General features: G+C 50.7%; 9 protein-coding genes across 9 annotated transcripts; 3 read left to right on the top strand and 6 right to left on the bottom strand.

The window, feature by feature from the left end:
• Positions 1-6: 6 nt before the first annotated feature.
• Positions 7-2734, bottom strand: GUITHDRAFT_114865 (hypothetical protein; the record flags this gene model as incomplete). Its single annotated transcript, XM_005825908.1, has 16 exons — positions 7-77; positions 124-211; positions 259-332; positions 383-422; positions 467-542; positions 589-629; positions 681-746; positions 871-936; positions 982-1074; positions 1125-1203; positions 1452-1538; positions 1585-1637; positions 1685-1744; positions 1796-1843; positions 1894-1952; positions 2002-2734. 16 exons carry the CDS (start codon positions 2732-2734, stop codon positions 7-9), a joined length of 1734 nt encoding a protein of 577 aa, XP_005825965.1.
• Positions 2735-4108: 1374 nt separating this feature from the next.
• On the bottom strand, positions 4109-7738 carry GUITHDRAFT_114864 (hypothetical protein; the record flags this gene model as incomplete). Its single annotated transcript, XM_005825907.1, has 1 exon — positions 4109-7738. One exon carries the CDS (start codon positions 7736-7738, stop codon positions 4109-4111), a length of 3630 nt encoding a protein of 1209 aa, XP_005825964.1.
• Positions 7739-8424: 686 nt separating this feature from the next.
• GUITHDRAFT_114863 (hypothetical protein) lies at positions 8425-11090 on the top strand (the record flags this gene model as incomplete). Its single annotated transcript, XM_005825906.1, has 9 exons — positions 8425-9777; positions 9826-10096; positions 10310-10380; positions 10426-10469; positions 10510-10553; positions 10604-10631; positions 10801-10850; positions 10899-10981; positions 11049-11090. 9 exons carry the CDS (start codon positions 8425-8427, stop codon positions 11088-11090), a joined length of 1986 nt encoding a protein of 661 aa, XP_005825963.1.
• On the bottom strand, positions 11052-12763 carry GUITHDRAFT_154532 (hypothetical protein). The gene is made up of 11 exons (XM_005825905.1): positions 12737-12763; positions 12281-12340; positions 12063-12107; positions 11925-12020; positions 11778-11867; positions 11688-11726; positions 11584-11639; positions 11489-11531; positions 11365-11433; positions 11239-11318; positions 11052-11190 (listed from the first exon to the last, which is right to left on the bottom strand). The coding sequence occupies exons 1-11, from the start codon at positions 12755-12757 to the stop codon at positions 11160-11162; spliced, it is 630 nt and encodes a 209-aa protein (XP_005825962.1). The 5' UTR covers positions 12758-12763; the 3' UTR covers positions 11052-11159.
• A 1146-nt stretch (positions 12764-13909) lies between these two features.
• GUITHDRAFT_143795 (hypothetical protein) lies at positions 13910-16035 on the top strand (the record flags this gene model as incomplete). The annotated part of the gene is made up of 9 exons (XM_005825904.1): positions 13910-14527; positions 14605-14796; positions 14884-14930; positions 15034-15150; positions 15194-15327; positions 15372-15469; positions 15523-15567; positions 15619-15699; positions 15763-16035. 9 exons carry the CDS (start codon positions 13910-13912, stop codon positions 16033-16035), a joined length of 1605 nt encoding a protein of 534 aa, XP_005825961.1.
• Positions 16036-17740: 1705 nt separating this feature from the next.
• GUITHDRAFT_114860 (hypothetical protein) lies at positions 17741-19668 on the bottom strand (the record flags this gene model as incomplete). The annotated part of the gene is made up of 4 exons (XM_005825903.1): positions 17741-18620; positions 18835-19288; positions 19368-19491; positions 19636-19668. The coding sequence occupies 4 exons, from the start codon at positions 19666-19668 to the stop codon at positions 17741-17743; spliced, it is 1491 nt and encodes a 496-aa protein (XP_005825960.1).
• A 916-nt stretch (positions 19669-20584) lies between these two features.
• On the top strand, positions 20585-21655 carry GUITHDRAFT_165055 (hypothetical protein; the record flags this gene model as incomplete). Its single annotated transcript, XM_005825902.1, has 11 exons — positions 20585-20650; positions 20698-20784; positions 20822-20896; positions 20949-20981; positions 21032-21084; positions 21134-21165; positions 21219-21253; positions 21306-21368; positions 21412-21479; positions 21532-21573; positions 21616-21655. Coding segments are annotated over 11 exons (594 nt in total), but the record flags the coding sequence as incomplete, so codon positions are not given.
• Positions 21656-23321: 1666 nt separating this feature from the next.
• Positions 23322-24362, bottom strand: GUITHDRAFT_114858 (hypothetical protein; the record flags this gene model as incomplete). The annotated part of the gene is made up of 7 exons (XM_005825901.1): positions 23322-23392; positions 23440-23496; positions 23546-23690; positions 23746-23935; positions 23979-24097; positions 24148-24296; positions 24344-24362. 7 exons carry the CDS (start codon positions 24360-24362, stop codon positions 23322-23324), a joined length of 750 nt encoding a protein of 249 aa, XP_005825958.1.
• A 961-nt stretch (positions 24363-25323) lies between these two features.
• Positions 25324-26037, bottom strand: GUITHDRAFT_114857 (hypothetical protein; the record flags this gene model as incomplete). Its single annotated transcript, XM_005825900.1, has 4 exons — positions 25324-25473; positions 25520-25576; positions 25620-25679; positions 25993-26037. 4 exons carry the CDS (start codon positions 26035-26037, stop codon positions 25324-25326), a joined length of 312 nt encoding a protein of 103 aa, XP_005825957.1.
• Between the last annotated feature and the right edge of the window lie 439 nt (positions 26038-26476).

Genomic DNA, 26476 nt, shown 5'->3' with positions numbered 1-26476 from the left:
CTCCCTTCATCGGAGATAAGTCGGAACCGTCGGTCGGTCGACATGCTCGTCCTCGGAGCCCTCGTAGAACATTTTCCCTGTGCTCTAGTTAGTCTCTCCCTCCTCTTCGCTCACGGGAGGAACCTGAAGGGACATATGTCCGAATGTAGGTCGTGTTGTCCGGTATCAAGTGATGCTTGTGGATGCTTGTCCCCAGGACCATCCGGACGCACTGACAGCTTGCGGGTTAGCAAGAATAAAGTCAAACTCTATCAAGACCTCCTGCAAGGCCTCCAGTATGGAGGGGAAGGGGTGGGAGGATCGCGCTAGAGCGCGGACGTGCTGGCGGCTCTCTGAAGGAGGAGGATGAGTAGGGGATCGAGTGCGAGAAGGCTGTGGGCACCTATGAGAATAGCAGCAGCCTGGATGACGCTCCTCGCTCCCTGCGACTAGCATGACGACGAGGCTGGAAGGTTTCGAGAGGTACCTCTCCGGCGCATCGCACACCAAGGAGCCTCTGCGACTCATCGTTGAGCACGACAATCTTGACAAACCCCAGGGAGCTTGAGGGAGCAGGTCAGTGAGGACAATACTTGCACTATCCCTCACGATTCGGGGACTTCGAAAGGATCCTCGACCTTCTCTCCATACTGATGACGAGGAGGCGATCACATGTAAGGTATCACTTGGCTCAGGTTTACCTCGACGCTGGGGAGGAAGGTGGAATATTTCTTGATTAGCCCACTCGCACAGTTCTCCAACACGATCTTCAAAGGCAATCAGCACAATACATAAGCGGCCTCAACTCAACTCAACTCATCTCAACTCATCTCATCTCATCTCATCTCATCTCATCTCATCTCATCTCATCTCTTCTTATCTCTTCACAACCTTGGCGACGATGTGCGGCAAGTCGCGCCTCCTCGCCTCCTCCTCGCACATGCCAACGAAGGCAACCTGCACTCGTCTCAGCCCCCGCCAGCCTTCACAGCTAAAAGTCACCTCGGGGTTGATGTGCATGACCGTGCAGAGACCATCATAGGAAGGTTTCACCGCATACTGCTGCGAGAACATGTGTTCCACCGCGTATCGTCCCTGCTCAGCAGTTAGCTCCTCCTCGCCCCCTCCTCGTCCCCCTCGATCACCTGCATCTCTGCTACTGCAGACAGCCCGAGCTTCCCGAGAATGTCTCCAGCAAAGTAGACATGCTCAGCACTCCTTGATCTGCGTGAGACATCAGCGTCTTCCTCCTCCTCTCTCTTCTACTCTGCCTGTTGTGCTCGTCGACCAGGATGTTGCCGTTGGCATCGCACTCGACCCCAGCGTCCTTGAGTTTCAAGTTCTACATCTCCGGTCAGAGCAGACGTGCTAGCATGCCTCCCGTTTCTCACTTCCGTGTTTGGGATCCTCCCATTGCAAAGGATCAACTTTTCTACCCGGTAGGTTCTGCTGATCCTGATAAAGAGTCAAACCCCCTATGCTTGTGAGGTTGGTGGTGCCTGTGCGGAACAGCATGCCCGCCAGCCTCAACGTTCTGACTCCATCGGGTGTGTACAATCCTGACGATGAGATTAAACGTCTTTCTTGTAGCAAACACAGCAAGACCTGCACTCTATCAGCTTCTCCTCTGGGTGGATCTTGGCGAATTCCAGGTAGGACTGCAGACTGGGGGATCAGAGCAGAGGAGGAGGAGGCTGAACTGAACCTGATGATGCACGTGAACTCCATCCCTCTCTAACGAGTCCATGGCAAAGGCCGCGATGTCCTGGCGAACGAGGTCACAAACTCCGTCAAAATCGTCAAAACGTGGCAGCACCGCATCGTCGTCGGGGAAGAGAGCGGCTTCGCTGTTGATGACATGGATCTGTTCCGGGGTATCAGGGCTCCTCCTCCACTTCTTCGTAGTCACTTCACCTTGGGAGTCCCAAGAGAAGCAAGAAGCGTCGCTGTCTCGCAGCCCAACACTGTTCCTCCTGCCAGCATTTCAGTGGAGTTTGGCTCAAAGCTTTCAAAGCTGCCCACCTAGAATGATCACACTCTGAGGGATAGTCTCAGCCGACTTGAGCAGCTGCTGGGTAGTCACAATGTACTCTCCATCAGCAGGAAACTTGGGGAGCGGAATGGGGATGCTGCCAGTTGCAACCAGGAAGTGATTCGCCTCTATGACCAGGTTCTCCCCAACAGACACTTCGTTAGGAGAGAGGAAACGAGCGTCTCCCTTCCACTTCTGGATCGTCCCGCTCTTCTCTGCTCTCTTCAGGGTCGGGCGGTTGAACCTCCTCGTCTGCCCCAGCGAGATCAGCTGCTGGTCCAGCTGAGTAGCTCGCTCCAACATCGCAAGCCGCGTCCTCCTCCTCACTTCCGCCCAAACTCCTCCGTCTGCTGTCGCTGCTGCTTCCCCCTTGAGGTGCGGACGAGCCCGTCGAAGTCCCTTCCCCACCTCCAGCATGACCTTGCCACCAATCGCTCCTCCCCAGACTGCCACACCTCCCAGCCCTCCCCTGCTCTCTATCACGCACGTCTTCTTTCCTAAGTCCCATCCTCTCACAGCCCCGGCCCATCCGCCTGGACCAGCTCCGATCACGCAGAGGTCGTAGTGTAGCCTCTTCTTGTCAGCTTCTCCTTGGCCGCTGGACATGAAGCGGAGACCCGCTGGACGCAACCAACAAACCCTCGATCTCTGGAGCGCATGCTGAAGCTTGGACAGGCTGGAAGGAGAGGAAAGATGAGCGGCGAGGGGCCTCGATGCTTCCATATCTGAAACTATCGGGTAGTCAGTGACTGAGCAAAGGAAACACAGTCAGTTCTGTCTATCTCATGACAATCGACAACAACGGTGGGGAGGGGGGGAGTGTGATGGGGAAAATGCGAGACGAGAGGGAGGGAAGGAGGAGGAGCAGGGACTTCAAGTCTGAGGATGCATGAGCGAGGGAGGGGAGGAAGAGGCAGCATCAGAAGGAGACGCGCGGCAGGAGCAGCAGCAGAGGAGGCGACGAGGAGCTGTAAGCTGGTACGCCATTGCGCCCTAGTAAGCCATTGGGTCGGAAGCTAATTTTTAGCTACTGGAAGGCTGTCGGGTCTGCCTCAGAAATGCAACAGGCGCAATGAGAAACGCCTCCAACAGGATAGAATGAGGGAGAGGGGAAAGAGGAGAGGAGAGGGAGAGAGGAGAAGACAGAGGACAGAGGACAGAGGACAGAGGAGAGCAGAGGAGGGGAGAGGAGGGAGGACGGAGGAGAGGAGAGAGGAGAGAGATGGAGACAGGAGAGGGAGAATTGCGGGTATGAGATCTGGTTGAGATGTGACAAATAAATCCGGATATATCATTTGAACATGTTGAGCTCTGCAGACATCCGTTTCTGAGAATGTTGAGATCTTCTTGTACTCTGAGATGCCATGAGGGTCTGACATTTGTTCTCAGAGTCTAATAATAAGCACGATGCGAGTCTCAGGTCTTGGAAGTGCTTGCTGCAAGTTGATCCGGCATGCACGGGGCCATCGGCAGCCGCCAAGGACGCATGTCCATCGCTGGTTGGCTCAATCTCCATCGCGCACAGGCCGCAAGCCGCCCCCTCTTCTTGATCGCGTGCTATGGAGCGGATTCGCCCTTGCTGGCAGCTTTGTTGTCTTGCACGGGTTGAAAGAGATCTACGACGAGGAGTCCGTTGGTACATGGAAGGTGACAGAGGGGAAAATAATTTCCGTTATGATGGAAGAAGTGAAGACGGGGATATTCGTGACTGAGCATCGTTGCAATTGGGAGGTTAAGTATGTTTTTAGCGACCTGCTGGGAACTTCTTACGAGGGCGAGCTCCGATTCATCGCCTCATCACAAGGTACCTTGAGTTTGACATGTCGTCTTTGACGCTTGTTTGCAAGAATCGACTCAACTTCAGCAAGATTTCTCCCAAGGAAAGGAATGTGCAGTAGCTTTTGATCCTAGTAGTCCTCACCATTCTAATCGCCTCGTGACGGCAAAATCATTGTGTTATCAGTGCACGGGGATAAGGATAGGATTCGGTGCGGGGTTAATGCTTTATTCTATCTATTCTTTATTCATTCTTTGATGTCTTGACTGCTCTAGTAATTCATCATCATCATCAATCAAATTAAAACTTTCAATCGCGCTCTAGGCATAGAGGTATGAGGGACTTTTCCTCGCGCTTGTATTGGCCATCGGCTTCGTCTCAGTGTGTTTAGCGCCTGAAACGGGAGGAGAGGAGGAGGCGTGTCGAGATTTGTCTGCTGCTGCTCCCGCCGCCTTCGGTTGCAGTCTGTGAGGAGTATCAGCAGATTTCTTGGCTGAGGACAGCGGAGGTGACTTCCTTTCCTTCACTTTGCTCTCAACACGAGTTTGATAGGGATACCCAGAGTGTTCTGGGCTCTCGTGAGGCAGGGGGGCACGCTTCCTCGGAGTTTCCTCCTTTGTCTGCGTCCTGCCAGCCTCCGACTTCCTGACAGCCTCGTGCTTCAGAACTTGCCAGTCTCTCTGTGCAGCCAGTTTCTCGTGGAGGTTTCGATTGCGCAAGATGTACTCCAAGACCGTGTCGTCCAACGCCCCCAGGATGGCATCGTCGTCGATGACTTGATAATGAAAGTCGGACTTACACTCAGCAATCTTCCAGAGCAACTCTGCAATCGCCCGACTGTTTGAACTTTCCGTCGCTGGCCCCCTCGACTTCATATCAACAAACTCTTTGATGAACTTCGAGCAAACTCTGTCTCTCTGATTCATCAGGGTCCTCACAAGGTTCATTTCGATCTGAATCTGATCCAAGATGTGAAGGATTGAAGCCTTGACATGGTGCGCCGGCGCACGACGGGCTGATTTGATGTCAGACCGCCGGTTCGAATCATCGGACTCGTCCTCAGAAAGGGAGGTAGATAGATCAGCGTTAGGGACCAGGCTACTGCTCATGTCATGGCGAGACGTTAAGACAGGAGAGGGTTTCTCCCCTCTTGAACCTGACACCTCTGGTGATACATCAACGCTGAAGCTGCTTTTCCTTCGGGTTGTGGATTTTGAGATTCTTGATATAACTTTCTTGCCATCTTCTATCAAGATCCCAGCATTGTTGATGCTTTCCCTTATTGCAAGGTCCCTTGTTGAGGAGAAGGCCGTCAAAATTTCAAGCGCGTCTGAGAAAGTGTCTAAGATTTGCATGTGTGATTTCATCAAAGTCTCCTTTTTTTCAGAATCATGCTCCTTGTGATTTGAAATCTTCTCGCTTAGATGATAGATTTGATTCTTCATACTTTCAACAGCATATTTACAAATTGTGCGTGATACTTTCATCTGATTCTGAGCAGCAGCTGCAAAATCAGTACTTTCCTTGACAAGTTGCTTTGTTTTCTGTAATTCCGACTCCAAAGATTTGCACCTTTGTCTCTCTTGTGCAAGTTTGCTATCAAGTTTGACCATTCTTCTTTCCATTTCAGCACATTGCATCTCAAGCTTTTCATTCTTCTTCCGTTCGTTTTCTAGAAGTTGGTTCAAAGCATATATCTCCTGCGAGCTCCTATCATGCTCATGGAATGCCGACTCTGAATTCTTCCTTCCACTCGATTGCGATCGACCTTGAGCTGACTCAGGGAAATAACTCACGTAGTCACAATGTAGTCCTACAGTGCAAGTCTTGTTTTCATCGTGCTTGATCAGAGAACCATCACACTGCTTCAACAACAGCTGGTCGTCTATCACACCTCCTGGCACGATTTCCTTCACAGCAAATGCTATCATGCTTTCACCTCCCCAAGTTTGCGAGTGCAATGTAAGAAAGACTATCAACGGCTGGTCAAACTTGACCTTCTCCTCTGAGTACATGACCTCCATGACGCCATTCTTGCGTCTCACTATCACTGAGTTGGGGTTCACTGTCTTCAGCTCGAAGGTTTCGTTCCATGGCTTTCCTAGCCTCTGTTTGTGCGTTTCGATCTGCGCCACAATCCTGCCAGGTCGACCGTCAAAACTCAGTTTGCTGCTCCTCTCCGGGGACTGGTGCTCAACCATAAGCGAATCACAGAATTGTAGGCATGTTGACGGATGCAGGACTGAAACTCTCCAGAACAACTGAGCATCTCGATCCAACATGAGACAATCGAGATCTCCTAGAGCTGACAAACTGATAGCAACAAAACCTTGGTTCTTAGTCACTATATGCTGCCCATCCTTTCCCACCAGTCTAGATTCCACGGCAACAGCGTCAGTAAGGGAGGAAGTCATGGGGCTGGAAATCCGGAAGACCATTGAATTCCATCGATCCATCTCTTCTTCCGAGTTGGAGTTTCCAGAGTTTCTCTTTGAGTCTGTACTCTGATATTCTAGGTGAAGGTGAATCTTTGAATGCATTCCATTGATTCCCAACTGCGCTGTTCCATTCGCGTCCATTACATTGAACCACCTGTCGGTCTGCGCTCCGTATCTTACAGGAAGAACGATCTTTCCGTAGTATCCCTGAGGCCCGAAGGTCTCGTTTTGGCTGATTGTGATGATTAGAAGAAGCGGCTGCGCATTCAGCGGAGCCATCGCGTTTCCAGACAGATCTTCGAAAGAATTGTGAGCTTCGTACAACTCGAATTTGTCATTCCATCTGGCATGATGTAGGCTGTGAGATATCGAAGTTTTGCATTGTTGTTGAGGTATGCACATTGATGTTTGTGAGATGTTCCTGAAATGCGGTTTCTCTTTCGTAGCTGAAGTTCTATCTGTAAAGTCATGCCGCAACGTGGAATAACGGCTGTACTCCATACTTGTTCCGGCATTGATCAGTGACACGTTGCAAACTATCTCTGGCTCTTGACCGAGATCAGGCAGATACTGAGCTTCAATGATTGTGAGATTGAATACATACTCCCCTTGCTGAACTTGGTCACTCTCAGGACTGGATTTGCCAGAAGACTTCTTCGACGACGTGGCCGGAGGAACAGACACAGGTTCTTGATCAAACACGAGCGTCCTTGCAAGGGCGTTGCGGTCAGGCTGATGGTTTCCCGTCAGGAGAGGAGACACAGGTTGCTCAACGAGAGAGAAGAATCTCGTCACTGCATCCTCGGCCTGCTTGAACTCTACCTCCTTAGCATCAGGCGAGTTGACGGGGGAGTAGTGACATTTGAGGTAGATTTGCATCGGGTGCTCGGAGAAACCAAGAGCAGGAAGCTGCTCCTCAGTGAAGAGTGTGTACCAACCTTCATACTCAACTCCTGCCTTGATGGGAAGAATCACTCTCGCGGATTGATCGAGGCCCTTCTCGGCTCCTTCCTTGTCAAGTATCGTGATAACCACCACGAGACTCTGCTCTGTGATTCTATCATCATTGCTCGGTGTGATTTCAAACTTTTGTGGGTCCGTCAGGTCTATGGCTCCATCGACTTGTTTCAAGACAGAGAACATCTCTATCGACGGATTCTCAGTCCTTTTGAAACGTTTGAATCTTTCACCACCAACTTTCAGACATTCAGAGTCGAAGTCCATGGAAAGAAGATCATCGACGTCTACATCCTCCTCACACTCATACACTAGCGCACAACAGACCATCTCTTTGGATCCTTGCTCCAAGAAATCTTTCCCCTGTATGACATGGATACATACCAGCGAAGATACCGAGTCCTTGCTTCTATCCACTTCACTGAAGGCCCCTCCAGCCTGAAGCTTGTATGAGCTTGTATCCTTTCTCCCTTGCTCCTCGTCTCTCGCGCCTCGCGCTCCCTGTCCTCCTCCCTTCCTCGCCGTAGCTGCCCTCCTTTCCTCCTCTCCCGCCATCTGACCGCCCTGGGATTTCAACTCACCTGATCAGCCTGGGCCACTTCCGTAGTACCATCGGGTCCACCACCCCTACTGAACCCACCTACCCCCACCCCCCGCCCACAATTCATGATGTGTCATTGACTACCCTACCCCTACAAAGGACTCACTTTCATCGCATATAAATCAGGGTACCTGCATCACCCCACCCCTGCCCTGCCTCAGCTAAGGAATGCCGGCGACTATCGTACCGTACCGGGTGCAGTTGAGGCTATTCCATGTCCGAAGTTCATACAGCCTGGAGCGGCCCGCCCCACCAAGTCCTAGCTCGGGGTGGGTGGTCAATTATTTGATTACAGGGTACGGTAGTCAAACTCTTGAACTACCCAGTGGTGTCCGCCTCAGGAGACTTATAAGGAGAATATAAGGGCAGCAAACAATAGATCTGTTCTTCTACAGTTTCATTTTTTGCTTTCAAATTTCAATCTTTGGTGTTCAATTTGAACCCAATCGATGAGACCCGCCATGGGCACAGCGAAGTACAGGGTATGAAGAGAGGAGGGAAGGGGGAGGGGGGAGGGAGAGAGGGAACAGGAAGGATGCAAGTAGAAAAGAGGACAAGAATGGTGCTGGAGAGAGATTCCGTGAACGATAAGGGACGAGGAGGAGATAGGACAGGGAATCGAAGATTCAGTTTCGTCGGAATGAGTTTGTCGGCCATTTTTTGCTTCCAATTCCTCTTGGTTGTCCAGTTAGACACTGTAGCAGTATCCTACAGCACCCGCAGTGGTGGTGCACTGGGAGCGAGACTTTTGCCGGTGCTGCTTCAGAAACGTCTGTACATTAAACAACAACGATCGACCATTTCCCTGAGGGGAGGCTTGTGGTATGATGGAGCAGACGAAGATGACTCTGGGTCATACTATTACACGGACGAGGAAGACGACCCGGACTACAACCCCCTGGACACTCAAGCTCCTGATTGGGTGAGACAGATAGAGCCAGACCCCACCATTGTAAGGGCGGACGAGGGTCTGACAGAGGAGGAGATACAAAACCACCCCTACCTGATCCCTGTTGGAGGCTGGAACAATGGCTTCTTCCCAGAATATCAGGGGAAGGGCCTCGAGCGATATCGCGAGTCCCTCAACGCAACAGACTACATCCCACCCGAGCGAATGCGGCCTCAGAGGCTGCGAGACGTGTATGGCCTGGGAAAGTATGTGATGAACTCTAGTGAAAGCCCTTACACTGAGGAGTACTATGACAAGAGTAGAAACATCCTAAGAGTTCCGCCTGATCAGCTTCCTCGGGAGTTTCACCTGCGTGTGGATCCCACCCAGAATGTCTCCTTCCTGTTCACCGGAACTCTTGCAGAGAAATTCTCCGAGTGGTACGGGCCAGTGCCGGAGTCGTGGTCAGCAGTGGTATATGAAGAGAACGGGCCCATCTTCTTGTACAGTGGAGGACTGGATGATCCCATGTACCATGACGATCTTGTGAAGCAGTTTGGAGGGGAGCAGACTGTTCAGTTCTTCTATGATGCAACACATGAACGGGTCAAGGAGAAACGAGTCGACTTTGACACTCTGAACAATTTTATTCCTGGTCCTGCAATCTTTGACGAGTTCTTTCCATGCAGCAGAGCGCCAGGGGTTGAGATGTTTCAACATCCTCCAAGAGCGGGAGAGCTCGATGACGTATACGTTCCTGACGACGTCTCCTTCCTCTTCAGAGCTGTGAGGGCTGTCAAGGCAGGGCAGCGGTTGGTTTGCAGGAAAGGAACACACAAGTGGGGTGCAGGATCAGAAGATTATCCTCGATGGGAGCTGCAGCTGGACAAGAACAACACGCCCTTCCACATCTGCGGTCAAGTGCGTGCGAAGCCGAAGCATGTCAAACACGAGCAAATCAACTGCTCAAAGTTGTCGGACCGATGGGAGGGTGTGCTTGCGACGAAGCTTCATGGCCAATGGTGTATGTTCGACGGGTCTTGTGGGTCGTTTTCGAATGTCTTCATCTGTTATACCTCCATCTTTCGTCAGACTCTCATGCGGGTAGCGCAGAGCGTTGCTGTGTGTTCGTAGTGACATTGAAGTTTGCAGGTCTTCTCCGGCCCTTGGCTTATCGATCACTGCTGCTTCAAGAGCTCCCACGTCACCTGTATCCTTGCGGCCTGTAACAGTCAGGTGCAACTAAGAGACTCTTTCATCGGAGGAACAGGGCCGGAGGTCCGCTACCATGAAACTCTCCCTGGCCTTGCCTTCTACGGAGTGGCTATGATAGCCAACAGCAACGTGTCCTTGAACAGGTGTGTGCTTGAGGACATAGGGTTTGAAGGAGGATGTGCCATCGCCCTCAATGACTGCTCCCAAGGTGAAGTATGACTTGGCTTCCTCTCTCCCCTGATCCATCTACTCTACAATCCTACTTGTTGACTCTCCATCACTCACCAGTTCTCTAGTCTCCCTCTCCAGTCCCTTGTGATTGACCATTTTGTGCATGTTTGCAAGCTGTTGTACCGTTCGTCATGTTCTCTTACCTTCATGTCTGTACCTTCTCTTGTCGAGAGGTTTGAATAGTCTGCAGTTTACGTCAATGGCTGTGAGTTCAACAGATGCCGGCTTGCAGTTCACTTGGCACAATTCGCTCACGTTGAGGTCAGATAAGCGATAAAACTCTTTCATCCTTTGAGTTTTCGACAGTTGGAATCTTGTTTGATCTATAATTGCAAGCATGCAGCATTCTGGTCAGAGGTACGAGATTTTTTTCCATGCAAAAACTCACAGTGCTGTTGAGGTGTACTATCCAGTCCCCGAAGAATACCATAAAGGTGATGAAAGCCTGCTCTTGTCGTCTCTAACAAGAAAATGTTTTCTTCAGAGTTTGGCGCGATCGTTGAGTCCGAGAGGTGAAGACAGAGCAGTCAAGAAAGAGGCAGGATGGTTAGGAGATGGGAACAATTGCAGATCAACAGCATTCAGGAAGGAGGGAAGCAAAGGGGGAGAAGGGGAGAAATTAATGAGGGCAGTTTTGATCGGGAAAGGCGTGAAATGGTGTGAGCTGACAAGACGCGGCAGATTCCAAGAGGATGAACAAGGAAATCTTTACAGCCTGTTGACACCTGAAGGTAGTTGTTCAAGTTCCGACCCTCCACGCTTGTCATGCCTTGATACAGAGAATCCGGATGGGACTTTCTTCAACGAGACTAACTCTACCGTCGCGATGATGGTGATCAAGAATTGTTCCGTCCAAGGAACGGTGAGGGAGGAATGGTGCCGGCCTTCTTGCTATCAACCTTACAAGCGTGGCAAGGTTTGGAACTCAGATTCAAGACCTTTCACTTTCATTTGCGATCAAGAAGATTTAAAGTGACAAAACAGAAGATTGGTTTTTGCAAAAGAAAAAAGAGTAGATATCATCGTTGACGTGCAAGGAGTCATGCAGGAATCTGCGCGTCCAACCATCGCCTGTTCAGCGCGTTATAAAACAGAGCGACAACTGTCCGCAAGTCTTACTTCTCATGATGGTCCACATGATTCTCAAAGTCGACGACTGAGTTCTGCTTCCCTGCGCGCACAAGTTCCAACAGTCTCGCCTGTAGAGCCTCAGCAGACAGCAACATGCTCGACAAAGAACATCACTGGCGTGCTCTCGTCGCCGAATCCCTTGATGTTGACATCGCTCGCTGATTTCCAATCTCCGTTGTCTGCCTGAAGGACAAGAATTTCAATCTGCCATTCGTCATCATGGCCAAAGTCGAACAACTTTTGTGTAGATGGTCAGCCCGAACGTTTTCTTCATCTCAGCACTGGAGGCAATATGTGTGAATTGGTATCAAAATCTGATTAAAAGACATCAACCTGGTCCCGCCCACCAGATACGCGGCGAGTTTCTCGAATTCGTTGTTGTCAATCATCTGCAATATCTCATCACACCTCCTCATACACCAGAAGGTGAACTTTACCATCAGGCACGTTCGAGCTTTTGCATCCCTTTCCTTCATCTGTGTGATCTGCTGTCAATCGAAAGCCGCAGCAGCTCTGACGGGAACAACAGTTTCATTGATCTTATCGGCTATTCTTCTGGCAGTTGGTGAAATGCCGTTGGAGTTGTGCTGAGCATTAGCATGATAGTACCCGACGATCTTGAGGAGAAGGAAAGATGTCAAGTGACTTTCTCTCCGATCACATTCTCATACAACCTGCAATGATTTCGCTTTGCAATGCTCGTCTATCAACGCAAACGCTGCATCGAGCATGGGAGAGAGGCAGAGATCCCGATGCATCAGTGGAATCGCCTGGTTGCCATCAAAGTTGCGCAAGAAGACTAGTTTGCAAACCTGCACGATCTCCACTGATTCTTGCTTGGACGTTCCCAACAACACCTGCTTGTACATAAGAACTACAATCGTGAATGCGATTCTAATAGGATAGGAAGCAAAGGAGGTCTAAGAGCTGGGTGGATGTAGAAGTGATGGAGCATGGGGCATAGAGATAGAAGGAAGCGAGAATGAGGAATCGAGAAATGTCAGAGGCATCAAGCCGCGAAGTTGCTTACCCCGTTAACAGCATACTGTGAATACTTCAAAGCATGCAGCATGGGAAAAAGATAAGCATCCTGCACATGACAGAATAAATTTCACGCAAGGACGATATGTACCTCTTAGATGGATATTCACTTTGCAAGCCGGTCTCTCTAACAGATTTGATTGACCTATTGGTGTTCCAAGTTGTTCCTTGACTCTCTGAATATTCCAGCCTTTCCCTCATATACTGGTTTTCTTTCCCATTTGTTAATGTTTTTCGTATTTCTTCTCCTCTTCCTGGTCATATTATTTTCCTCTTCCCTTGGTCAACTCAGTCTCCTCGTCTCCATACTCTACACTTTTCCCTTATCCTCCTCCTCCTCCCTCCCTCCCTCCCTCCCTCCCTCTTGTTTTCCTTCTCATCGTGTTCATCTTTCCTCTGTCTTCTGTTCTCTTCCTTCTCTCCTTCCTTCTGCATTCATGCTTACCACTTCGACGTTCACCGCCATTTGCACGCGGTCTGACTTGGAGGGGATGAGGTCACATTAGCATACGGGCAGCACAGCACTGAGCTGCGCGGCGGCCGCCCGGCCCGGGCCCGGCCCAGTCACTGGTGACCTCCGGGCGGTGGGCATTGCGGCCGGCCTCCCGAGTCCGCTCCCGGACTCGGCTGGCCGGGCTGGCCGAGCCTCGGCAGGGATCAGGGCCGGGCCGCGGCTTCGATGATCGAGTCTGCTGTGGGGGCGCCACCCGGTACAGAGGCTCTGAAATGACCATCATCGACGGTCCGGTCCGAAGCCTGCCAGTGAGTGACTGTACGGTCACTCCGGGTACGCGCCGGGCGGGGGCCGTCACTGAGTCACGGTGTAAGTGAGCCTCCCGTTCCTTTACTCAAAGTGAAGTGAAAAATCAGTACGAGGACAATGGCAGGAGAGGAGTCGAGAAGGCTTGATCGGACCCTGACACTGTCGCACAGGCCAAACGGCGAGAAGAGAAAAGACAGCGACTCGGCGAGCCTCGGAGAACCAAACCTAATCCTGCCGACTGCTGTCCCCCAAACTTAACTGATACCTTCACTTAACGGCGCGCAGGACACGCCGCCGAAGGAATGAGACGCAAACCGGGATGCACCCGCGATGATGGCAGCGTAGGACAGGGAGGCCTCGTTCCGGGAGCCGCTGCCAGCTGTAAGGATCACTGACCGTCGGACCCACCGGGCCGGGGGCACACGCGCCAAAATGCGCCGCGTTTCCCCCCGGCGTACCGTCCGATCCCGGTATCGCCGTACGGTACGCCCGGCGCCGCCCGGCCGGCAGCCGCTGAGTAGTACGGTAGCCGTAGGCTGAGGCTGTAGCCACCGCCGCCCTGCCCGACCGCGGTGCCACTGCCGGCAGTGACTGCATTTGGCATTTAGTGGGTGGAAGGGAGTGAGCTGTAGCCGGGAAGTACCGGGAGAGCTCCGGTACCAGGGAGCTCCGAGCTGTGACTCTTTTTCAGAGGTTAACTTGTACTGCTGGTACTAGATAGTTGTACCCCCTCCTACCCCCACCCTCGTCATCAGCTGTAAGCCCAAGGGAAAACTACCGGTAGCAGTACACCCCCCGGTTTACACAAAAGAACCGAAAGGTATCCCAGTCGCCTCGCAGTCACTGAGTCCTCCCATGACCATGCATGGGCGCAGCGGCGTAATCGCTCTCCTCCTCGTCCTCCTCCTCGATGCTTCTGCTGCCAAGTTGCTCAGAATCAATCGTGCGCTACCAGCCGCGTCGAATACACAGCCTGCAACAGCAGCTTCGTTGGTCGATCATGTGATCCACACCATGAGAGCAAAGGTTCATACCATTACAAACACAGTCCGTACGAAGGCTCTGCACGACAGCAAGCAGCACACCACCCAACTTCGGAGTACACAAGCATCGGCTGAGATGCACGCGTCGGTTGAGATCGACGTGAACTTCTCTTGCGTCACCAAAGAAGATGGTGACAGGATCCATAACATGGCCGAGCCCTGCCTGTCAATCTTGAACAACACCGCAAATCTTGTGAACCAATCGGTGATGGATCATCTTTGCAACCCGAGCACTGGTTGTCTTCCTCGTCTCTTGAACACATCTCTTGCTCCATACCTTCCGAATTGCACATCAGATCAAGTAACTGTGGTAGAGAAAAAGTTGAACTCTACCATCGGATCGATTGTTCCACTGTTTTGCCTGAAGTTGGGGGGTGAATACTGCGTGAGCGAAGTGATATCTTTGACAGAAGCACCGCTCAACATTGAGGTGTGAAGCTGTTGTAATCTTTGAGCTCTTTCAACCATTCTTTTGATTCATTTGATTCACTTTGTGTGCACCTCCAGGGCCTCTGCTCGTCACAGTGCGTGAGATATTACATGGACGCGTTTGTTGGACCCACTGTGGATGGAATGTCCACCGCGTTCCTATGCATGCAAGACAGTCATGGTCACTACTGCCTTGCTCGCCTGTTGGACTTTCTCAATTCCGAAGATGCGCTATCAAGTCAATTTTTGTGTTCTGAATGTGGAGCCAAGGTACGACTGAATCATTTTCACTTCTGCCCTGAGTCATTGATTGCAGATCATGTCATTCTTTCCGTCTTTGATGATGAGTCGAGACAGATCATTGTCAAGGATGCAACGTGTTCTTGCGGCCATGTGCGTGAAAGGTGAGATCGGGCACGATTGTTCTGCTGACCCGACGGTCAAATCTTTGAAACGAACTCATTTTGCAACACAGATGGATCTGAATATTGCATGGACAAGCTGCAGCCATTTCTATCAGGAGATGATAGTCAAGACTCTTGCAAGCCTGGTCAGGACCGAAAGGAGCATGGAGATCATGGCTCTCAAGGCTCGAACAAATGTCGTGCAAGCCCTGCCTGCCTGGTGATGTTTTACATATCACAACACTGTGTACATCTAAAACAAGCATGTTGCAGGCCAAGATACATGCGGCACAAGATATCGGATGCTGCGTCGGGTCGTTGCTGGAAGTCGATCAACCAACCAGCGCATGGGTACACGCCATGGCAAAGTCTTGCTCCTTGACTCTCCCAGCTCCATGTGCGTGCTTCTCATCTGTCCGAGACTCTGAACGTGCACGTCAGGCGGAGGAGGAAAGAAAATCACCTTCATGATCACGATAGGAAACCTCAAGATCACTTGGTACATCGCAGCAGAAAACAGCGTGACAGCAGATGAATACGTAAGTGGCAACAGAGCATTTGCCGCCCTGCTAACAGCTTGTCATCGCTGCAGCTCATTGGAGACTTGGGCAACCTCTTCGCGCTCATGCCTTATCTGGTACAAGAGCTTGCAGACGAGTCCATGTGTTGCAAGTGACTCAGGCGGCAGTTGAACAAAACCTTCTCTAAGGGCCTTCCTGGCGGAGGAACTGAGATTGAGATCCAGGCAGATGCCGTGAATGAGGACGAGGTAAGCTCGATGTCAAGCTCTTACAGGGCCATCAGCATGCAACTCACAGCCTTGTTCGCTCAGGAAATCCGATTGCTCGCGTTTCTCAACACCATTGAAACTCGGAGGAACGGAGGCATGACACTGACTCAGATGTCTGCAAACCTCCCCGCAGATGCCAGAGTGGACGCCAACCAGGACCTGTCCTTCTCCGTGCAAGCTGGTTCCATCATTCAGTCGAACCTCTGGTCTTCCGACCCCTCCTCTGCCGCCACGAGCCCTCCCATGGCGGCCTCGACCTCTCTGCTGCTTGCTGTGATATCCATGTCAGTGTCTGCCATGGCCCTGAGACTCTAAAGACTTGCTTGCTTGGCTTGACTCAGGTCGATGTACAGTGTGCGACTGACCGTCAACTTCAGTGTACTAATAGTGAAGTCCGCCGATTGGCAGTTCAGTTGCTTAGCCAGGCTTGAGTAACTTTTTGTGTTGATATGTAAACTGCAATCCGATCCGTTTAAGTTGTCAACGTTGTCAACTGATCCGTGAAAGTTGTCAACTGATCATCATTTGAAAGTTGTCAACTGATCAGTTCGAAAGTTGTCAACAGATCAGTTCGGAGGATCGGCCCGGGCCGCCGCGGGGGTGGGGTCGGGGTCAGTCTCAGTACGCAGAGGAACTAGGCATACCGCATTCATGCGATCATAGCTTTCTTCAGGTCTTACCCACGATATCATGCAGCTCTGAATGAAACCTTGGACGACCTTGTTTTGCCATTGCATTAGTAGCATTCTTGGGTTATTTGTCGCAAAAGGAGCAGCGATGTGAAGCACTTGACCATCTACATCTACCTGATGTCTCTGCCCTGAGCACTGCGATCTCACCCCGCTTCAAGAGGAGGATGAATGAAAGAGAATGCCTGGGGCCGGCCGCGGTTGCCGACAATATCGGGTCACTTATCGGCCAGGTTGAATAGGACTATCGACTCGTGAAGTATACCATGAGAGCTGGCATGACTTCTTGGACTTTAGCATGTCACACCTACATGATGATCATGGGATACCTAATGGTGCTCACCCGAAGTTGAAGGCTTCGGCCATGTGGAAAATCAATACACATCGACTTGCATACGGTCAGCTTGTCCCTCCTCGTCGCAAGCTATCAACCGGTTGATAGGATACGTCGAGTTTGGAAGTAAGAGAAGCTGGTTGCCAGTGATCAAGTATGTTGCAAGTACGCTTGCGGGGCACACTGCAGAATCGACTTTGAGGCAGTTGGCTCTCAGCTATGGCCTTTGAAATCCGGGCGTGAAGGACATCACCTTCCGCTTCTCTTGGTCGACCATCACTGAGGCTCTGAAAGCGCTTAACAACCCGAAACGTGGAAGATGGAATGTGTAGGTTGTTTACCTGATTCCGGTTGAGGAGCTTGCAAGGTTTAAGATCAAACTCATCGAAGACAGCGGGGCGCTAGAGGATTACGGATGGAAGAGAGGAGAGGAGGAAACCCAGGTAGAAGTAGCAGGGATTTCTATCCTGTAGTCGGGGAGATCCGAAGAGACGAGAGGTCACACGCCGAAGAACATCGTTTCTTGAGGCACGCATGGAGGTAGCAAAACCCATTCACAGCCATGCGGCTGATGTTTGTGGAGAGTGAAGTCTCGGACATGTGAACACTATGGCGATCACTGGCCATGTTGTTCCAATGGAGACGCAGCAGTCCTTCATCATCATCATCATCATCCGTCTCTTTCTATGCCGAGGCTGAGTGCCAAGTGCCTACTTGGCGTCGCTCAAGCTGGCGCCCAGAATGACTTGGTTCTTGCTCGCCAGGCCCCACGAAGGAAGAAACGAGTACAGTGTCTATTACTCTCATAAAACATGCGCATCAGGAGTGAAGAAGTAAGGTGTCGTTGCATATCATCATCACGACATGCAAACATCATCTGCAAGTTGCGTGCTCTCCTTGTACAAGGACAAGGGACATGTGATACAGAGTTTCAGCACCACCCGATCTTCCTGTCTCCCTCGCATCTGAACAAGCCTTACCTTCCTCGTCAGCCCCTCTAGTTTCCCCTGAACCTCTTCACTGCTGGCTCCCCGCTGCTCCCTCCTCCTCTTTGCACACCCCTGGGCTCCGCCGGACCCACGTCATCATCGTCTCCTGTAAGGTCCACTACTTGCGGCAGTTCTCTCAGTAACCGAGCCTCGATCCCCTCGGGCAGATTTTCCTCGCACATCCAAGGGACGAGGTCTTGCAGGTTCTGTCTGTCGGCAACGATTCTATTGATCCTGTCTACCAGCCTCCGGCACATGGCAGAATCGCTTCTCCTCCCCTCACTCCCAGTGCTTCGGAAGCAGCACAGAGTCCACTTGGCAGGCATTTTGTGCACAATGCTTGACAGCGGCCTGCTGCTGACATCTGAGCGACATCCGTCGACGATGAGGAGGACTTGAGGGCTGTCCGAGGGAAAGGAGGTCTTCCACCACGAGGTGAGCTGGGACAAGGAAATGCCGTGATCTAGCCTTTCCTTGTCGCTTTCGACATCGTTTGCTGAGAAGGAGGGCGCTGCCAGCCAGAGTTCTCCTGTGCTGCGATGTACGACGACATGGCCGGAGAAGTGAAGGAGAGCGAAGGTAGGAGGCAGGCTCTTCATCGCACTGAAGTTCGCCTCGATGAACGTCTCCACGTTGACGCGGTTGTCGGCCTGCTGGTACCATCCGATAGCAAGACAACGAGGGACCTGTCTCAAAGCTCCCAGCAACCTGAGTGTCTCCTCCTGTATACCAGGGAGAGTAGGAAGACTTCTGTACTCCTCTATCCCCATGCAGAGCGCCACGGCCTGCGGGATCTCGAGAACTAACAGTTCACCATCATCATCATCATCATCATCGACTGTCGCTTCCTGTGGGGAGCCTCGCATGCGTCTTTGAGTCTCTGCCTTCCTGTGAGCTCGTGTCAGAATGCCTCCCATAACAGCAACTTGACCTTCCTCACTTCCAACATCATTCCCTATCTTCATCATTCGCAATATCATTCACAGTATCAGCACACCAAAATCATCATCATCATCATCATCATCATCATCATCATCATCATCATCATCATCATCATCATCATCATCATCATCATCACATTTCCCTCTCATGCACAACTCACTTTTCACATTCTTCGTGATACTGAGAAGCTTCTCTCTGTTTGATCGCAAAACTCAAAACCTTGAGCACATCTTTATACTTGTCTCCTGATTTGTCGAATTTCGGAAGAACACCAGGCGCAGGTTTTGCCTGCCAGAGCCATTCAATGTCCTCCTTGCTGTTCAAGTGCTGTTGCCATTTCTTGCGGATCTCAGGGTTCTCAGGAAGAACAGGTTCTCCACGCTCTTCCTCATCAAACAATTCATCTTGGCTCCTCCTCTTGCACTTTCGTATGTTTAGCGCCGTGATACCCCGTACTCGGAACTCCACAGGACTTTTCTTCGGTCTGCTCTTCCACTTCTCCACAGTGTGGATGTGCAGACTGTACCGCTCGAGATTGTTGTCATTCACCTTGAACAACATCATTCGCTCGAGCAGCCTTTCCTCTTTACGGAGGTTCAGATTGAAGGACTTGTCTCCAAAGTCTCCGTAAGGAAAGTCGATTATGCACGTGAGCGAAACTTCGTTTTCTTGAAATGATGGAAGAAGATGGACCAAAGCTTCCTGGCAGCCCTTCGAGGGCTTTTGAAATCTTCTTCTTCTTCTTCTTCTTCTTCTTCTTCTTTGCCTTCTTCTTCTTCTTCTTTGCCTTCTTCTTCTTCTTCTTTGCCTTCTTCTTCTTCAATATTTACTTCTTCGGTTTCTTCGTGTTGTTTTTCTTCATCGTTGATTGAAATCGATCTTAAACGATTGATGAAGGCCGACTCCTGTCATCAGCAGCATGGCGATTAACATGTTCAGCACAGACAAGCTCGGGTTTCACCGGATTTAGCCAGCAGTTCTTGACGTACGTCATGGGATTCTATCTCCACGCCACTTGCTAAATATTGAGTCAAGCATCAATTTTCACCAACATCCTCACCTCCCTTACTCCAATGTTGTCCTGAACTGTCTCGACCCTCCTCCCTCCTTCTCTTCCCTCCTTCCACCTCCCTCCTCCCTTCCGCTCCTCCCTTCCCTCCCTTTCCTCCCTTTCCTCCCTTCCCTTCCTCCCTTTCCTTCCTGCCCCTCCATTCCCAGCTAAGAGAATTAACTAAAGTTTGCTACCAGATCCCAGATGGACGGCCCCCAGTCACCGCGGCGCCCGGCCGGCCGCGCCTCACAGAGTCAGTGCCGGGCCGGGCCGATCGGATCGCCGCGGGCCAGGCCGGGGCGGCGCGGAGGAGAATTGTCCACTTGGACCGAGCCGAGACCATTCGGAGAGTAAGTAGCATAATCCGATCATAGCACCGGGAGCCGCGGTGAATTGAAAGTTTGGGGGCCCTGACTCTAGTCCAATCGGCACTGTGGCAAGGATGCCATGAAGGCCCGGATCATAGCCGACAGTGAGCCGCCCGGATCATGGCCGGCGTGTTCACTCAGTGGTGGCAATTCCTGCTATTTGATTCCGAAGTTCACGGTTTCAATAATCCACCCTATCTGAGTCCTAATACAAAGGCTTGGCAAAATACAAATCACTTAAATTATTTTAAAATCCCTTTTTAAACTAGTACCTCTTCTCCTCTCAGTCCCGGGCACCTCAGGGCCTTCCCCGGCCGGGCCCCAGGCCCCGGGCCGGGCCGGGCCCGCCCTTGGCTGAGCGGCGGTTCCACCCCGGGCCCGGTGACCGTGGCCGCACTGCTGGTGAGGAAGTCAAGTTTGTTACTCAACTTTTACTCAACAGTGCGATCAGCCTCCTGGGAGCGAGAGAAAGCTTCAGTCCTCATGCAGCCATGATGTCGACCGCAGTTCGCAATGCCGAGAAGAGCAGAACCTCGACATGCTCCTTTGCCGACAGGGTAGAAAAACATCGCAAGTTGTACCGGCATGCTGAGACAGGTGGCAGGTCGCAAGAGCTTCCATTCAAGAATACCTGAGAGTGACCAACAAGACACGATGGGAAAGTTCAATGCAGACGGTGACGGCGCAGATGGTAATGGAGCCGCATCGACATGACTGTGGGATTGCAGGTGCTAGCAGCGTTCTTGCTGCATGACTCCAAGGACGACTCTCTCCTTGTGGTCTCGTTGGGCACCGGAACCAAGGTAAGTTTCTCCCCTGCTGTAGTGAACACAACGCTTACACGAGGTTGTTCAGATTGCCGCTCGTGAATATGTGCTCGAAGATGCTGTTAGAATGTCAAGTGTTCTGTTATGCTCCTTGACAGGCAGCACTTTCAGGAAGGGCGAGTCGTCCGGGACAGCCATGCCGAAGTCCTCGCTCGCCGTGCGCTGTAGATCAAGATTATTGAAGGGGGGAGATGACGCTCTTGTGGTTTCAAGGCAGCGTTACTTGTATCGGGAGATACAAAAATGTGAGCAAGGTGCAATCATGGTGTAAGGGTGAAGTTGGTGACTCTCATAGCAGATCCAGATGGGTCGGGTAGCATCTTCGAGTTTCATGTGGATGAACAACTTCTTGCTTCCATGTTCGTTGATTACTGAATGTCGACAGAACGTCTCGTCTCGTTTCGTTCTCCGTGCAAGTCTGACTTTGCATCTCTACACAAGCTCTCAGGTATGGATGCTTCGATGTACAGTTGCCTTCGAGCCTGTCGCAGCCATGCGGGAATGCGACGCTGAAAAGATGGGCAAAGCCGAACTCAAGTTTGAGATTTGAAGGAGAACTGTATGAAAGTCCTGAGATGTCTTCTGCCAAATTGAAGTGTGTTATATTGAAGATGGGAAAACAACGAGCACCCAAGAATACTGATCCAAGCAAGGTGTGGGTAAGTGGTTCCAACAAGGAGCTGAATGGTGTTCAGGGAGGAAGGGCAAGTGGCAGTCTTGGTCAAGAAAGACCCTGGCGCACAAAGAAAAGCAGATGAAGGAGGTGGAAGTTTGACTCTTGTCCTCCGACTCTCAACTCGGTTGCAGGTCATGAAGGAGAGTCGAAAGTGACTTGCAGCAGGGAGGGTATGCTTGCTCCTGGAACTGCAAGTGCCAAGGTGGTGATGTTTGTCCTGATGCTAGCATTGACCTTCCGACCAACCTCCCCCCCCCTCTCCATTCTTCTCCTTTCCCACCTAATGATGCAGCAATCTTACCCTGATGTTAGAGCGGTCTCGGACATGTTATGTGCTGCAGCGACAAAATCGCCAAGTATGGTACACGTCTTCAACCTCTCAGTTATCTCCTCCTCCTTCCCCTTGTTCACCCAACCAGTAGCACCGCTTTCCTCCCTGTCCTCTCTTTCTCATGCTTGCATTGGGTGGGGGCTCTTTCGTTTTCTCCCTTCTTCTTCATCTCAGATCAATCTCCCATCGTCTTCCACTTCTTTCTCCTTTGTCATCTCACAGATCGGAGCAGGTGGAACGCTCTGGGGGTTCAAGGTGCTTTGATGTCCATCTTAGCTCATCCCGTCAGTGAGAAATTTCTCTGCTCATATCTGCTGAAATCTCATCAGATCTTCATAACATCAATCACTGTTGGTAGAAAATTCTCCAGGTCAGACATCGTGACATGCTCGTACCTGATTTCATTCCAAGAGATGATTGAGTTCTCAGGCCACATTGTCTTCGTGCGTTTTGTTGTCGACTGCAGGATTTCAATGCCTCCACTTTCCCGGTAGACGTCATGGTTGAATCATGATGATTGGGATGATGTTGGAGATGATGATGGGGATGATGATGGGGATGATGATGGAGTTTATGTGGACGATGATGTGATATGTCTTCATCCTCTTGTTGTTCTCCAGCTCCTCAACGATCTGCAACCTTTCAAGATTCATCATCCATCCGTGATGTGCACGCAAGTGAAACTTGACGAGGGTTTGCAAACATATCATAGAGAACGATGCTGATTTGATCTTTCAACCCAGGTGTAATCTTCACTGGTGAAGGGGGAGGAGCAACGTTTAACAACGAAGACTGCATGTCTTGGTGCAAACAATACAATCGTTCTTCACCCTCCTGAGATGTGACGATCTTTCGAGGTCGAATGGAGATGACAGTTGTGAAATCCTTGATGGAAGACATGTGATAAATGTTCATCTCTGATTAGGAAGTGAGTTGACAACAAAACCAAGGGCACTGCCATCAGCTCGCCGGAAAAGACGTCAAGATTATCGAAGAAAGCAATGATGCAGTTGTTTCGAGATACCTGTCGTGTTTGCAAACAGCAGGCAACAACAATGGAAGCTGATTCACAGACTTATTACAAGTGTAAGCAGTCTGCAGAGTCATATCAGGGGGCGAAGAGGTGAGATGATTGTTGTTTGGTCATCTTCAAACGAATCTCATCACGACTCGAACAAGGTTGCTATTTTCTCATCGGCTCCTCTTCAACGATTGGATCGTCTCAGACCCAAAGCTTGAAGATTTTTCATGATGAAACAAGTTCTCGAAATGTTCAATCTCATGAAAGAGTAAATGAATGACTGACTTGAGCGATGAAATCGAAATGTCTCACCATCAGTATCATTATATTTCCACAGATCTCTCACGAACATCTAAGACATTATAGACCTTTGTCAAGGCCTCTTGGCTGGAGTTGGGAAAGGAGCTACAGGTAGAGGAATGTCGAAAGAAGAAAACAATTCACCTGAGAACAAATCAGGGGAATGGTGTCCATAAGATTCTTAACTATACCTGAGTTCAGGTTTGACAAGCTTGCGTCAAGTGAGATAGGGTATTCGGAATCATTCACTGCAAGGCAGATGTCAACGGAACAGTGATATTTGAGATTTTTCATCACATGCAGTTGAAGCGTTATCGCCATTGTCATGTTTGTCGATATCATCGCTCCTTCTTTGTCTCAATTCTCCTTGTCGTTGTAACTCGTGGAATTGAGCTGTTCTGACTTGATCCGATCTTGTGAGGTTCACTTGCAGGATTTGATTCTGTTCGCACGTGAGACATTCTGAACACATCTCAAGAATCATCGCAAAGGTTCACCTGGAACTGTTCAATCTTCAACCTCGTCCTCAACAACTCATTCTCTTGCATCACGTTCTTAACCTGTTCCTCTACTTCCCTGTCCTTCTCCACCTTCAACATTTTCATTCTCTCTTCCAGCTCCTTCTCTTTCTCCTCCACAAAACTTTTCATCTTGTCTTCGTACTCTCGATGCACTTCTTCTCGAATCCTGCGCTGCAAGTGAGGAGATGAAACGAATACAAACACATCACCTCAGCTCTTCAATCTTGTTCTTGACCAGCTTGCTTTTCTCTTCGTTCCTCTTCTCCGAGACATCACTTTCCGACAGCGATTGTGACATTTGGAAAGAAATTTCACTCAGACAACCAATCTGCAAAAACTCACAATCACAACACAAGTCTCTGACAGGCCTCAACGCACCAACTTCTTGAGACTCTCTTCTCTCATCTTCGCATCTCTGATATCTTGTTGCTGCCTCTCTCGCTCTAGTAAGATCAAAGCTTCTTGGATCAACTTCAGTTCATGCGCTTGACCCGCAAGTTTGCGGAAGATTGCTGCTTGCAACAAACCTGGGCACTTTTTACAAAACAATAACTCTTTCACATGTCTGAATCACCATCTAGAGCTTCGTGCATTCCCTTCGACTTGTTATCTCTTCTGCTGAAACTCGACGCAGGTCAACTTTCATTGTCTTCGCCGCTTCTTTTCCTCCAAGAGAATCTTTCTGGATCAAAAGCCCCACCACGGATCCTCGTTTTCCTTCCTCCAGGCACGTCGAGATGTCCCCATCGCGTCCTTCGACGCTCATGATGCTGTCACCCGCAGCGATACACCCCACATAGAAAGCAGGGCCTCCTTCTATCACCTCCTCTACCCTGTTCCCCCTGACAACCAGACCGAGCGATCCTTTCTCAGAGGGTGAGGAGGAAGACAAACGGGACGAAGGAGAGGATACTTTCTTTGTTGCCTTGAAAGATGAACTCATCTCATCGATCAACATAAATCCTTCTTTGAACTTGCTCATCACATCGTCAGCACGAGAATGACTCGTACGACTGCTTGTATCGTTTACGCTAGAGCTGTTTGCATGATATAACAAGAAATGATCTGACGGCTGTTGAGCTTTTACTATGTTTTCATCACCTGTCCTCTGCCGTTAGTTGGAAGAACCAAGCATATCCAATCTCCCACCGACTTTTGTAAGCTGAGCGTGGGGGATCAGGTCATCGAATCTTTGTCCGTTGTTTCTTCTGATTGCTATCTCGACATTCCTCATGATGTATTTCGCGATTCTTTGTGTCGACGCAGCGTCTTGGTCCCACAGAATCTGACAGCATGTCCAGTGAACCTTTCACGGTGAAACACAACAAGTTCCCATTACCTTAACCAACGTGATGTTGTTGTTGAAAGCATCCTCAAAATCGGATATTGTGCTCATCCTCCAAACTTACAGCCCTTGTTAGTAGTGGTGATGTTCCTAGCTCATAACATCTCACTTGGACTTCTTTGATTACAAAGGTTCAGAGTCTGCAATCTCGTGTTCTTCTTCAAGGCTCTAGCCTGTCATGAAACATCATACTTGTCATCGCACAGTGATCAACAAACAATGGCAGATGCCCCGGCATCTCCGATGTTGTTATACTGCAAGTCTGCATGAACAATACGGTTGTTTTGTGCAAGGCCCTCTGACAGGACGACAGCTCCCATGTCATCGATCGAACAGTCTCGTAGCAGCAGCTCTCGAATCTGCAGCACAACGACTGAGAGACAACAACGAGTCTGTATCCCTCACATTGGTATTGAACTTGATTGCATCACAAATCCTCTGCCATGTCTCTCTCGATCGCCGCTGTAACACCATGAGAAGGCTCCACGCGTATCAGGGGCCTGACCTCAGCTTCCTTCAGCTCCTTCGCGTCAAACACAACTAGGGTTGAATCATCCCGAAGGGCCTGAGAACGTTTCAGACGATTCGAGTGTTCATTGAGTGATCTACAACTCTCGGTTCCTATCTCTTGCTAAGTACATCCTCCTGCTCCTGCTCCTGCTCCTGCTCCTGCTCCTGCTCCTGTTCCTGCTCCTGCTCCTGCTCCTGCTCCTGCTCCTGCTCCTGCTCCTGCCCCTGCTCCTGCCCCTGCTCCTGCTCCTGCTCCTGCTCCTGCTCCTGCTCCTGCTCCTGCTCCTGCTCCTGCTCCTGCTCCTGCTCCTGCCCCTGCTCCTGCCCCTGCTCCTGCTCCTGCTCCTGCTCTTGCTCCTGCTCCTTACCCTCGTCATCATGTCGTTCAACATCACTGTCGGGCCAGTTCGCATAGATCGGACACTCCACCCCTTCCGTATCAATATCACCCCCCTTTTACAATTTCAAAGTAGGGGTACTCAAAGACCACCACCCCCTGAGCTCTTTTCAAAATCCGAAGCAAGAGACCGTTACTTGAAGTCCAGATGTCGTAACGGATATTTTAACTACCCCTTTCAAACTTGTCAATCTACCCCACCCTTTCACAGTACTCACCCGCTTTTACTATCATTTTCAGGGGAAAGCAAGGGGTTCAAAACCACCCAACGACCCCCATATCTGATGGCCCATTGACGAATTTACCTCCTCGCTATGGAGGGACCTTGTATCGTTCCCTTCCCTTTCTCCCTCCCTCCCTCTCCCTCCCTCTCCCTCCCTCTCCCTCCCTCCTCTTCCTTGTTGTTCTCCTCACTATCCTTGCCCACAGTTCTCCCTCCCCGTCTCTCAGGCTCT

The sequence above is a fragment of the Guillardia theta genome (assembly GCF_000315625.1).
Source record: "Guillardia theta CCMP2712 unplaced genomic scaffold GUITHscaffold_79, whole genome shotgun sequence".
NCBI lineage: Eukaryota > Cryptophyceae > Pyrenomonadales > Geminigeraceae > Guillardia > Guillardia theta.
This window is presented reverse-complemented; position numbering and strand designations above follow the sequence as displayed.